The following is a 12558-nucleotide window of genomic DNA, read 5'->3' as shown; positions in this document are numbered from 1 at the left end:
ACTTTTACTTCTACAGTCTGTTTAGATCTTCACAACAATGCCACGGTGGGGGCAGGGCCGTATTACAGAACTGGCTGTTACAAGTGAGACGACTAAAGCTCAGAGAGTCAGAACGGCTCACCCAGGATCCCATCACTACTTATGTCTGAGCTGGGACCCAAACCTCAGTCTTCAGATAAGAAGTGTCTAGTTCATACACTGATTAGCTTCAGACAAGAAGTGTCTAGTTCATACACTGATTAGCTATAGAGACTTTACCAATTATTTAACTTCTCTGGACCAACTATACAGCAAGGATAATAATAGTACCCACTTCAGATATTGGGAGGTGGAATTGAGTTGCAGCCTGTGCTTGGCACATAGTAGGAGTACAATAAATATTCCTATCTAAGGTAGATAGGTGGGTCTACGCTGAAGAAAGTGTTAGTGAACTTGCCAGTCGTCTAGCTGGCATGATGCTGGCATGCATGTAAGGCTTTGGTGTCACGATCATGTCTCCTCTGTTTGCTCTAGATTCTTACCTGGAAGGGAACTCAGAGACTCTTTTCTTCCTAATTCTCTTCTGCTCCTCCTATCTCCCACCCCCACATATCTCAACGTTTTGCCTCAGTGAAATGTAGTTCTGCTCAGAAAAAGTTTGGAGGCCTCTGCTTTTAATACAGATGACTTTATAAAGAGGGCAGGAAAAGATAGTAATGTAACAATTTTTTGACTGCAGGGTTCTTTTTGAAAAGAACTGCAATTCTCTAAATTTCTTCTGAGCCTGTGTACAATCCCAGAACCATCCGGTCATTATATTCTGGACAACACATTGGCTCTGGGCAGCCCCCACCCTCCTACTCTAGTCTGTTTCCCTCCCAGTCATGGGACTGTCGGCAGCTCTGAATCCTGCTACCAGCCTAGTGGCTGCTGATAACCATCTCTCTTCCTTTTTGCTAGTGTCCTTTCTCAGCCCGATCATTATACAATTGTTTTGGTCATAATATGGCAACCTCTAGAGAAACAAGAAGTCACCCCAGCCCTTGTTCTCTGTATAGATTAGTTGCAAAGCCCAGCATTCTAAATACTTTTAAATGCTCCCTAATCAGGATAGTCCGTTTCAGTAATAGTTTTGTTGTCAGAAATGTCATTGAGAATATCATGTAGGTTTCCTCCATGGTGTTGTCTTAAAGGCACATTTCCTACCTCCTTGGTTCCAGGCTCCCCTCTCAGTCTTCAAAGAAGACAGCCTAAGATTCCCTGGCCCCTTGAGCCCTGGCAAGGACATTTCCCAGTCCTTTCTGGAAAGTTCCACCCTATGATTCAGAACCTTCCCACGCCTTAGCACATAAGAGTTTATACTGTTCCTGCCTTGGGTGGTGTGTAAAGAGTTTCTGGTTTGTAGAGTGGACAACTTCTACTTAAAGTTTTGAGGCCTTGAGCAAGTCATCTGCCTTCTCTGGGCCTGAGTTTTCTTACCAGGCAGTGCTAATCAGTCTCTGCCCTTACTATTTATTACACAGGGCTTGTGTGGGCATCAAAAAAGATAGTGTTTTGAAAGGCCATTGTTGTACAAATGTTGTACACACGTGTGTAGCCATTGCCACTCCTGTTGGACCTGTGGCTGTAATCCTGCCTCCCCTTTCTGACCTGCTTCTGTCCTTGACCTTGTGGTAGGGAAACTGACCCATCCAGCATTCTTAGAAGGAGGCTTGCTGCCAGGGGATTGTTTTCTTTATGAAGCAATCGCTGTAAGGGAAGCAGGTTTTTGCTTTAGAATGTACAGCTGAAGAGTGAAGCTGCCTCCTGCCACATTTGCCCACAGGCTTCCTGAGAGGCATGGTGATGAGTTGCATTTTTTTTCTGCAGACTGACGACAGCAATGGGGACTTGGACCCAGGAGTCCTGCTGACAGCTCAGACCATCACATCTGAGACCACAAGCAGCACAACTACAACTCAGATTACCAAGGTAACAGACCAGTTAGAACTTCCTTCTGGAATTCAGTGGCATGCCAAGTTCGCTCCCTCTCTGCAACAAGGACCCTGGTCTAGAAGCAAGGGTTTTCAGCTCCATCCCTACTGAGCCAAATGATTCCAACTGTCACAGGTGGAAAAGCCCTGCTGCTTCCCCAGCAGTAAAGCTAGGGGGACCTTGGGGGCACCCTTGCCTAGTTAGTAGTCTCATAAAGCCACGTGTGGTTGTTCTCTACACATCCGCCTGTCTCTCTGGTCACTCCCCTATCTGGCTGTGGAGGTAAGTTGAAAAAGTCAGTTTAAGGACAGGTGTCATTGGTATTATTACACAACCATAGTTTCCAAGTCAAAAATCAGAACTCAAAAAAAAAAAAAAAAAAAATCAGAACTCAGGAGTTTTTATATCGGGGCACCTGGGTGGCTCAGTTGGTTAAGCGGCTGCCTTCAGCTCAGGTCATAATTCCAGGATTCTGGGATCAGGCCCCACATTGGGCTCCCTGGTTGGCGGGGAGGCTGCTTCTCCCTCTCCCTCTCCCTCTGCTTGTGTTCCTTCTCTTGCTATGTGCCTGTCTGTCAAATAAATAAAATCTTTAAAAGGAAAGAGTTTTTATATAATGTCCAGTATCAAGGCCAGGAGAACTACAGTTTGCATGCTGAAATACTGGAATTATGAGAATATTGTTTATGGGGGCAAGCAGGAAAAATTATCTAAAATTGGAACTACTCCCTGGAAATCAGAGACTGACCATGTTTGCTGCAGCACTAGGGGGAAATCTATTTTCTTATAAGTAAGAAACCTAGATTTCTGACCAAGCTCTGTTATTGATACACAGATAATTAGGAGCTGGTAACTTAATGTGTCTAGACCTTGGTTATCCTCATCTGTCAATTAGGGAAACCTACCCACCCTGAGGGGATTATTTAAGGATCTTTTGATATCAATGATATGAAAGTGCTTGAAAATAAAGAGCCCAATTTCAAGCTGTGTGACATTTTTGTTCACAGTCTTCCCAATTTCCTCTTTAAAATAATCAAATGTACAGGAAAAGAGCAAAGAGAAACACCTGTTTTGTTTACTCACTGAATTTCTGTGATGTTTGGGAGGAAGAAAAAGGGAAAAATAAATAGAGATTTGTGGCTTTCCATTTTGCTTATTAACGATTTTAGCAATCCGCAGGAGTCGAGGTGTGCTCATTTTAGCAGGTACAGCCAAGAATTTGGACAAGAGGGTAAGAACGCTGTTCTACACAGTACCCAGCAGCAGATGAAATTTTGAAGTAGAGCTTTCGGAATAATCTTTTACGGTTTGTTTTCCCTTCCTTCTTTCCTTTCTTTCTCATGTGACCACCTCTGTTTGGTTTCAGACCGTAAAAGGTGGGATTTCAGAGACCCGGATTGAGAAGAGAATCGTGATCACGGGAGATGCCGACATTGACCACGACCAGGTGGGACTGCTGAGGAGCATGGATTCAGCATGGGTCCCTGGGCAGGAAGAGGGATGGATACAGGAGTTGGATTTCAGAAGATGCCTCTGTCAGCTTCATCCCCAGGAAACCCCTGGGCTACTCTAACACCTAAACAAGAAGGGCGAAGGGAATCAGACCATGGAGGCTTATGGGATGGGGGCTGCAGGTGGGGGGAGCGTGAAGTGTAATAGAAAGAACGTGGGCCTTAGACTCAAAAGGCTTGGGTTCATATCCTTGGTCTCCCCATATTCTAGCCTAGGCCTCTGTTTCCCTATCTTTAAGATGGGCGTTATGGCAACTTCCTCTCGTAGTTGTGAGAATCGTGGGAAACGGGGTGTGTGGTGTGAGGTACATGGTGGGCTCTGGGTGGGTGGAGCTGTTGCTGTCCAGCAGATAGTGTATACTTAAAACCTGTGCTGGGGACGGAAGAAGATAGCAAGACAGAGGGAAGGGGTGACCCTTGCCCGCAGAGGGCTGTAAGGGCAGAGGAGGCGAGGGAAGCGGAGTGAGGTGGACTGCATGCAAACAGGAGTCTTGACTTCAAGCCTGTCCTAGATCTGTCGCTAACTTACTGTGTGACCTTGGGCAAACCACACTACCTCTGATTCTTTTTTGTCTCTTAAAAGAGAGTAGGTTGATCTAGGTAATTTCTGGGCCCTTCTGAGCACTAAAACTCTATGTTTCTATATTAATTAGGTGCTAATTGTGTGCTGCAAGCAATTAGCAAATAATAAGGTCAGAATTAATGCTCCCAGTTCTCTGCTGGGTGAGGTTAGAACAGGAAAGCTGCAGAGAGGAGGGGGTGGGAGGGACTGCATGCAAATGATTCTGGAATCATTGACAGCAGTGCTGGAGCAATAATTCCATGGCCTTTATGCTGATATGTTGAGTGTCTTAAAAAGAAAAGAAAAGAAAAGAAAAGAAACCTGAGCCTCACTGCCGGCAGTTCCCTTGGTAGCAGGGTTGAGACTCCCTGCTGAGAACACAGGCTCAGGGTCCCGGCAACAAGGCTGCAAAGCCCAAATGGAAGGCCTTGCAGCCTCTTGGCCCCAGCTCAGTAGATCCTGCTGTGCTACCAGCCTGCACCCACCTCCTTGGTGGGGTCGATCTGAGCCCCTGCTATGTGCTCAGTTGGTGCTAGACAGCAAGGGCCATGGGGACCGGAAGGTGTTCGGGTTAGGAGTGAGAGAGCCTTGGGTTGACTCTAGATTCTGCAGCTTACTGGTTGTGTGCCCTTGAGCAAGTTATTTTACTTCTTTGAGCTATAGTTTTGCCACCTGTAAAATTAAGATAATCATAAGTTTCTTTCAGGGTGGTTGTGACAAACACACTTGATAGCTCAGAGAGTTGCTCCTGTGTCCCTCAGTTCTCCTGGGTGTGAGGGCTACACGAAGGCTAGATGTGGTGTACTCTGGATGGGTGGGGATGCACTTTAAGCAAGAAATCATGTGGTGCAGGCTTTCATTGAGAGAACGGTGTAGATCAGAGTAACCATAGAGAAGGGTTGGGCTGGACCTTGACTCATGAGCAGGTGTGTTGGGCAAAAAGGATCAGGGACAATGACCAGGGCTATCAAGAAGTAGCAGGGTTTTTTGTTTTTTGTTTTTTTTTTAAGATTTTATTTATTTATTTGACAAAGAGAGACAAAACAAGAAAGGGAACACAAGCAGGGAGAATGGGAGAGGAAGAAGCAGACTTCCCACTGAGCAGGGAGCCTGATACGAGGCTTGATCCCAGGACCCTGAGATCATGACCTGAGCTGAAGGCAGACGCTTAACAACTCAGCCACCCAGGCGCCCCAAGAGGAAGCAGTTTTAAGAATGGCTTTCATGGGGTCGAGAGACCAAAAGAGGAATTTCCCTTCTTTGCTTGTTCCTCCTAGAGGTGGTTCTTAAGAGCCAGGGTCAGCTGTCAGGTGGTCAGATCTAGCCAGTGTCTTTCTTGATGGAGGGGCACGTCTCTTGAGAATCCCCATGTCACCATTAGCAAAGGCTCTTCCACCTTGGTTCTCTGAGCTAGAGGCTCAGAGACTTGCCATGCAATGAGAGAAGTGGTGTCCTTGCTCTGACTTTCCCTAGGCATCATTTAGCTTTTCTAAAATTATCAAAACTCCTCCAGATGCTAATACAGGGTCTCCCCGAAACTAAAGGACAGTGTAGTGAAGAAGAAAGCCTTATAGATTTAAGTAAAAATCCCTACTGCATTACTTACTAGCTGTGAAACATTAACCTCTTTATTTACCCACTGAACCTCAGATTCCTTGCCTATAAAATGGAAACAATGAGGGGTACCTGGCTGTCTCAGGCAGTGGAGCCTGCGATTCTTGATCTCGGGGTCATGAGTTTGAGCCCCACACCAGTGCAGAGTTTACTTTTAAAAAAAAGTGGAGGGACCAAGCCTGGGTGGCTCAGTCGGTTAAGCGGCTGCCTTCAGCTCGGGTCATGATCCCAGGGAAGGAAGCCTGCTTCTCTCTCTGCCTCTGCCTGCCACTCTGCCTGCTTGTGCTCTCTCTGACAAATGAATAAATTTTTTAAAAAGTGGAAACAGTGCTACTACCCTAATTCATTTAATTGTTCTGAAGATGAAGTATATAGGGGTGCCTGGGCAGCTCAGTTGGTTAAGCATCTGCCTTCAGCTCAGGTCATGATCCCAGAGTCCTGGGATTGAGCCCCATATCAGGCTCCCCTGTCCCTTGGCTGCTCCCCTTGCTTGTGCTCTCTCTCTCTGTCAAATAAATAAAATCTTAAAAAAATTAAAATTTAAAAATGATTAAGTATATAATAATAATAATAATAATAATAACATGCTTAGGCCAACGCATGGCATATAATAGGCCATCCCACTCTTCCTTGTTTATTTCCCTCTCCAGTAGCCGAAGAGATCTCCTCCTTTTTGTAGCATGCTTCTTTATTTCCCTCTTCCATTCTGAATTTCCTGGAACACAGATTTTGCTTTGTCCTTCAGACTCAGTTCTTGAGTGAATCCTCCCAGAGCCACCCAGCAGGCACAGGTGTCACCCCTGACATCTGTTTGTGATTCCTTAAAGACAGCTCTGGCCTTCACTGTCTCTGTGTATCGGAGCCTCCCTCTGCAGGATCGGGGACGGAAGGGTATTATCAACTCGCTTAGCCTAAATGCTGCCCTAGTACTGCAGACAGAAAGATTGAATTTGCCAGAGAAATGCTGTCCTGAGACCCCTGCCTTCCTTCACCAGTCAGGCTGCTTTCTGCCTCAGGGTCATGGTTTCTGTCTTCCTCAGGTCCTCGTCCAGGCCATCAAGGAGGCAAAGGAGCAGCACCCAGACATGTCAGTGACCAAGGTGGTCGTCCATCAGGAGACCGAAATCTCTGAGGAATGAGCTCAGGTATGGGCCGTTGTTGGTGGGGTGGAGGGTGCTCACTGTCCCGACATCAGAGAGCCCTGACCAGAAACAGCCCCCAGAGGTGTCCACGCTGAGACTCACTAAAGTGAAGGCTTCTGCTGTCACAGGTATCTCTGAGTCTAAACCTGAGAGGGCCAGAGGAGGAGAACAAAACGAAGAAAAGCAGGACCTGGCTGTCTAGAAATGAGGGCTCAGGGGATAGAGAAGAGAGGGCTGAAGCTCAGAGGCCAGACTCGAGAAATGGAAGCAGGGTAGCTGCTTTTGGGGAGCCAGAAATCCAGAGAAATTTATGCCTAGACGTAGTTTACAAATGACTCAGAGAAGCCATCAATCACCAGGGAGGACTGGGCTCCTCAGTAAGACTGCTTGGGCCCTGCCTGGCACCTGGGACCACAAGAACTTGGCAGTGGGACGGGGTGGCTGTCTTCCTTTGCAGAATTTTAAAAGTTTGCTTTCTTTCCTCTAGGAACTATCCTACCCCAACTCCCTGCCTGTCTCCCATCCACAAGAAAACCAGCAAAATGATAAAGAAGCTTACCTGCAATAGTCAGACTTCAGGCTTTCCAAATTGCTATAAACCACCAGAAAATTAACTTTGTTTTCTATTTGGGGTTTATACCGAGAGAGTCTTCTAGACATTGCTGATTCTTTTAATACCTTTTTCTATATTGTGATACCAGAGATTGTTCAACTTTTCACTCTGTGGACTGTTTTTAAAGAGCTTTGTGTTTTTTTAATGGGGTGGTTTGTAACCCCTTCAACCTAGCCTCTCCCCATTTACTTCCAACCCAGATACTGACAGGTCTACAGAATTCTTGGGGAAATCCTCCAGAGGCTCTGTCAGCTGTGTTGGGGGCCAAAGCCAGCTTAATGGGGCTTCCCTGCTCCTCCCCTACTTTTATACCCTTTCGATGTCGGCAGAAACTTTGTGAACCAGCCCTTTCTCAGAGCCAATGATGTGACTTTACCATGGGAGGCAGGGCAGCTTTCCTGATCCACACGCCGCAGGGAGACATCCCTGTCCTTTTGTTGAGGGTGGTTTTGGTGAGGCAGAGATCTCTGCTAAGAATGTAGTATTGTTTTTCCTTCTTTCCTCCTGTTCTTTCTTTTGGAGCTTCTTTAGATCAAAGACATAAGAAGTTGTTCCAGATATATCTGATACTGTGAATGTTCGAACAAATCTGTGGCCTTCACCTTCCTGCCCTCCCTTCCCCTTTTACCTCGTCAGAAGCAGTGGCTCTGCTAAGTGCTCCCCCCACCTCCCATCTCAGGAGACCAAAACTCACAGAAAAATAGGCACTTTTGGCCAAAAGCTCTAATGGCACATTTTTAGTGATGATTTGAGCAAGGAAATTTGATGAGGTTTAAAAAAAAAAAAGGCTTTCTAGTTCTGGGAATGTGCACTTCACACAGGGGAATGGTGTTTACCTCAGATCCCACTAAGAAGTATTTCCAGGTGAACCAACCCTGGGCCTTTTTCTTTAATCCTGGGATGATTGGAAATGTGACTCAGAGAGGAGGTTGTGTTCCTTGACCTTTCTTCTCCTGACCGGTACCTGCCTGCAGACACCCTTCTGGAGCAAGGGAATTGACTTTTAGGGGCCATCCTTCCCACAAAAGCCCACACGCTAGGCAGCACCAACACCAGCTCTGCTCATTCTCACTTGTCATCTGAGGTCTGTCAGGTGTTGTAGGCTTGGTCTTTGTGGTGGGTTGTGGGTTTATTTTACTTCTAATTTTTTTTTCCTTAGTTTTGGAAATGGGACTGACCGATGAGCCCAGTTCCACCATTACTGGTTGATCTGGAGGCCTTTTATTCAGTAGTGCTCCCCAAATCTCCCAGCTGGCTTCCCACAAACACAGCTGCCTGGAAGTTCTTAGAATCTTATGGTGGGACAGAAGTGAACTTCATGAGCTAGACAGCGGGTCACAGTCAGCAGTCTCTGGGCTCAGGAGGCGTGAGTGAGAGAAGTATAGAACCTCTGGTCCCCACAGTGGGGTCCAGTGCATGTGTCCAAAGCCTCTACTGGCTGAGTCTTCTAGACAAAGTTGGTTGGTTTGAACTGATTTCAGATGTGTGCATTTTTCATTTAGTACTTATGTGAGCCTGTTACTAACCACAAGGCAGCTCTCTGGAGAGGGACAGGAAGAACTCAGGTGGGACGTGTGACGGGCCTGGGAGAAAGGACTGTCCTGTCTCAGGAGCAGACTTCTGGCCTGTGGGCATAGGGTCCGAAATGATGGGGCTGGCTTGTTGGTGCCTAAGCCTGGCCTGCGCTGCCAGGAGTGGCGGTGAGGTTCAGAATCCAGCTCACATCAAACAGCATGTAACGTGAGCTCATTTTCCAGCGGCCAGCTGTCCTGCTGAAAGAGCTCCAGCTCCCAGAGCTGACAGCTGTGGAATGAGAGGGTGGGGGTGAGGAAGAGGGCCCACCGAGTAATCCACTGTCCACGCTGGGGTACTGTCCACACCGCTGATGGGGGCCTGCATGCCCCCTTGGCTTTGTCACCAGCTCATGGTGCTTCTCCTCTGCTTCCTTGACTGTAAACTGGGCCAGAAGATCTCAAATGTCCTTGCAGCGCTGAGAAGCCACAACTTGGAAAAGCTGGGAAGAGGATGTCCTTCCAAGCCTCTTCCCCTATCCTCCCTCTCTGGGAACAGATCTGGGGCTTTGACAATTGTTTGGATTTTTTTTTTCTTCCTGCAGTTATGTGTGCATTGTGTGTGTGTGTGTGTGTGTGTGTGTGTGTGTGTGAAGAAAAACAGATTCTGTCCAGGTGGAAATGGTGAAGAAGGGAGGAGAGAGCTTCATTTCCAGGGTCAGAGACTTGGCAGCCGTTTTCCTGAAGTGACTCACACACACCACAGTGACAACTCTCACTGCAATTTTATTTTTATTCCACTTGAGAAGTAAAGACTTCCAAGCCACATGAGGTCTCTGCCACCCACCTACCCACCCACCCACCAAGCAGGACCTAAATTTCTAAGCCAAGGGCCCACAGAACCTGGCTGCAGGGACCTCTTGGGGCCTCTTTGCCTGCCTGCCCGGGGCCCCCCCACCATTGCAGGCTCTGCATGGCAGCCTAGGGGGAGGGACCCCGGTCTGCCCTGGGAAGTGGAACCAGAGCTTCGGCCTGACGGACAGCAAGGAATGCTCGTTGGAAAGATCTGCCCAGGATGTCAGCCCCAGGCTGGTGGTTTTTACAAATCTCTCTAAAATGTATTATTTTGGTGACAAAAATGAAGGAGCTTTGTAAATTTTTTAAAAATTATAAATCATATCAAGTAGTTGTTTACATTTCTTGACAAAATAGGAACTATGGCAGCAGAATCAAATTGGCAAAATCCTTAGATTAAAAAGGCAATAATTAGATCTGCTGTTTTGGCCTTTTGTAGTAAGAGAAGTGGTGTAGTGTTTAGATACGTGTTTGGTCTTGCTTCTTGTATTGCATTTTTCAATAAACAAAGAAAAAAAAAAGAAACAAAACAAAAAACAAACCCAGTACTGAATCTGTGAGAGTTGATCAACTTTTAAAGTCCTTTTCTCCTACCAGCAATCTGGGAAAAATTCAACATGGGTAAGGGAGACCCAAATTTTTGACCCTAGAAAAGACCCTTTTCTAAAGTAAGCTACCCACGTTGGCCCAGATGCAGCTTTGACGTTGTAGAAAAGGAGAACTGGCGGATGCTTTTTGCCAGCTGGGGGGAGATTTTGCACAGGCCACGACAAAGGAGAGAAGGGGGCTTCTCAGACCTGTTGAGGGAGGGGCCGGAGCCTCAGGAGGAAGGCTTTGGCAGTAGTGTAGCCCTAGTGGGGTGTACCCTGCATGGCTGAGGGGACAGAGGGGCTGAGGTGGTGGGAGTTAAAGTCTCAGTCCCCATCCCAGATGGCAGTGGAGGGTCTCAAATCTACTTCATTGCCCATCTCCCCCAAGCCCACAACCGATGCCACGGTGGAGGGAGCCTGGCCCAGCCTGTCACATCCCAACCAACCTACCTTCCAAGTCTTAGGGGTCCTTGCCCACCACTCTGGGTCTGCTGAGACACCAGCTGCATCACCCAATCACCCCAGCCTGGACCTCCAGCCCCTTCAGGTACCTGTCCAAGACTAAGGCCACTTTTGGAGGCTTAAAGAATTCCCAAGGCCAAGTCATGCTGGTCTCCAGACTCCGCGTGAAAACACATTCTCTCCAGCTGATTGAACCCTTGTGCAGTTGGCATTTCTCTGCCGGCATGCAAGTCAGGATGCCTTAGCAGCTGCTGGGGCCAGAGCATCCGTCTCCAGTCTGGGAAGTGACTGATGCATCTACTAGACATTGGGACTTCTGGTCCTGTTACCACGGTCCATGCGGCAGCCTCCTAGCAGGCTGTCCTCTGCTCTTCAAACCTGGGCTCCCAAGTTCCCTCCTCCTTCCAACTTGGCATAACCCCCCAGGCTGAGGCGGTCCAGCCGGGGCCAGCTCCCGTGAGCACAGTCTCGAGGCGCTGGGGCCCCAAGTAGAAGCTCCCCAAGGCCCAGATCCAGAGACTTGGAATGTTCGATGCAGGAACCAGAGGGCTGCACGGTGATAATCACATGGCCAGTCTGGGTCCGTGGACCCCAGGGTGGGGGCAGCCCTGGGCCCTTCAGCGGGTAACTGTTGAGCAGGGCAGGTAACCCCAAGCGAGGATTCGCAGGCTCTGAACGCAGACTCCGCACTGATGGAACAGGTGAGGTACCCCGACGCGGGGACAGGTCCCAACTTTCTGGCTCTGTGCAGCCTATGGCTCGGGGAGTCCTGGGTCCGGGGCTGGGGAGGAGGGCGCAGTCCCAGCCAGGGCCGTCAGGCGGCCGGAGCGCCTGAGCTCGGAGCACCCCCTGGCGAAGCCGTCGCGTCTCCAGGTCGCGGTTCTCGTAGAGCAGCGTGTTGGCGCAGATGAACACGAACAGGCCGACGCCCATGACCACGGGCCCAAGAAGCCGCAGCCGCTCGTGCGGGCCGTGGCCCCGGCCGGCGCCGCGACCCTCGCGTCGCAGCTCGCTCAGGGGGGGCGCGCTGGCATTGGCAGCGCGCGGCCCCGGGGCCCCGGCGCGGTGCGGCCAGTAGCCGGCTACGGCGATGCCCATGCCCACCAGCACTACGAGCGCCCCCAGCGCCGCGAACGCCCCCGACGGCGAGCGCAGCCGCAGCCGTGCCCGCACCCGCAGAGGCTCGGGCGGGGAGCGCGGGCGCCGGCGGCGGCCCAGGCGGCGGCCCAGGCGAGAGACGCGGCCCTCGGGGCTCCTCCGCACCTCCCCGAAGTCTCCGGGGCTCCCGGCGGTCATCTTGCCGTCGTCTGGGCGCTCTGCGGAGAGATGGGAGGCAAGGACTAAACCGACGGGCCTAGGGTCGGAGCGCCAGATTGGGGGCCCAAATCTGGGAGGCAAGATCGGGCTGCCTCGCCCAGGCCGCTTGGAGATCCCTGGCGGCCACCCCCGGATTTTCCCGGGCTGCGAGGCGGGGAGCCGCCCCCGCTCGGGTTTTCCGCAGCGCAGCTCCGAGCCAGGGACGCGCGGCAGAAGCCGGAGTTGGCCGGACCCGCGGGCGGAGAGGAGGGAGGGGGGGCTCGGGTTGCTACCTGGCGCATCCTCCGCTGCGGGGCTCCGGCCGCCTGCACCCTCTTCGCCAGCCCGCAGATCCCGGGCCTCGGGAGGTGTGCGGGCCCCCGGCAGTGGCGTCTCCAGGGTAAGTCCAGCCCGGGATCGACCTCACCCCCGCACGTGGGTGCACCGTA

At 50.1% G+C, this 12558-nt stretch overlaps 2 protein-coding genes across 6 annotated transcripts in view; one reads left to right on the top strand and one right to left on the bottom strand.

Moving 5' to 3' along the window:
- EPB41 (erythrocyte membrane protein band 4.1) overlaps window positions 1-10302 on the top strand; it is a 191917-nt gene extending 181615 nt beyond the window's left edge. For 4 of the 5 annotated variants that reach the window (XM_080801110.1, XM_080801108.1, XM_080801109.1 and 1 more), the window contains 4 exons: window positions 1849-1950; window positions 3320-3400; window positions 6681-6785; window positions 7270-10302. In XM_080801110.1, the coding sequence (XP_080657236.1) occupies window positions 1849-1950; window positions 3320-3400; window positions 6681-6779 (282 nt within the window). In that variant the 3' untranslated portion in view covers window positions 6780-6785; window positions 7270-10302. The remainder of the gene's footprint in view (window positions 1-1848; window positions 1951-3319; window positions 3401-6680; window positions 6786-7269) is intronic. The other variant, XM_080801112.1, reaches the window with a different exon arrangement.
- Window positions 10303-11185: 883 nt separating this feature from the next.
- On the bottom strand, window positions 11186-12124 carry TMEM200B (transmembrane protein 200B; the record flags this gene model as incomplete). The annotated part of the gene is made up of 1 exon (XM_080801126.1): window positions 11186-12124. Exon 1 carries the CDS (start codon window positions 12107-12109, stop codon window positions 11186-11188), a length of 924 nt encoding a protein of 307 aa, XP_080657252.1. The 5' UTR covers window positions 12110-12124.
- Window positions 12125-12558: the final 434 nt, after the last annotated feature.

Source organism: Martes martes (assembly GCF_963455335.1).
Source record: "Martes martes genome assembly, chromosome: 4".
NCBI classification, from domain to species: domain Eukaryota; kingdom Metazoa; phylum Chordata; class Mammalia; order Carnivora; family Mustelidae; genus Martes; species Martes martes.
The sequence above is the reverse complement of the archived record's forward strand: the minus strand, read 5'-3'. Positions and strand labels throughout refer to the sequence as shown.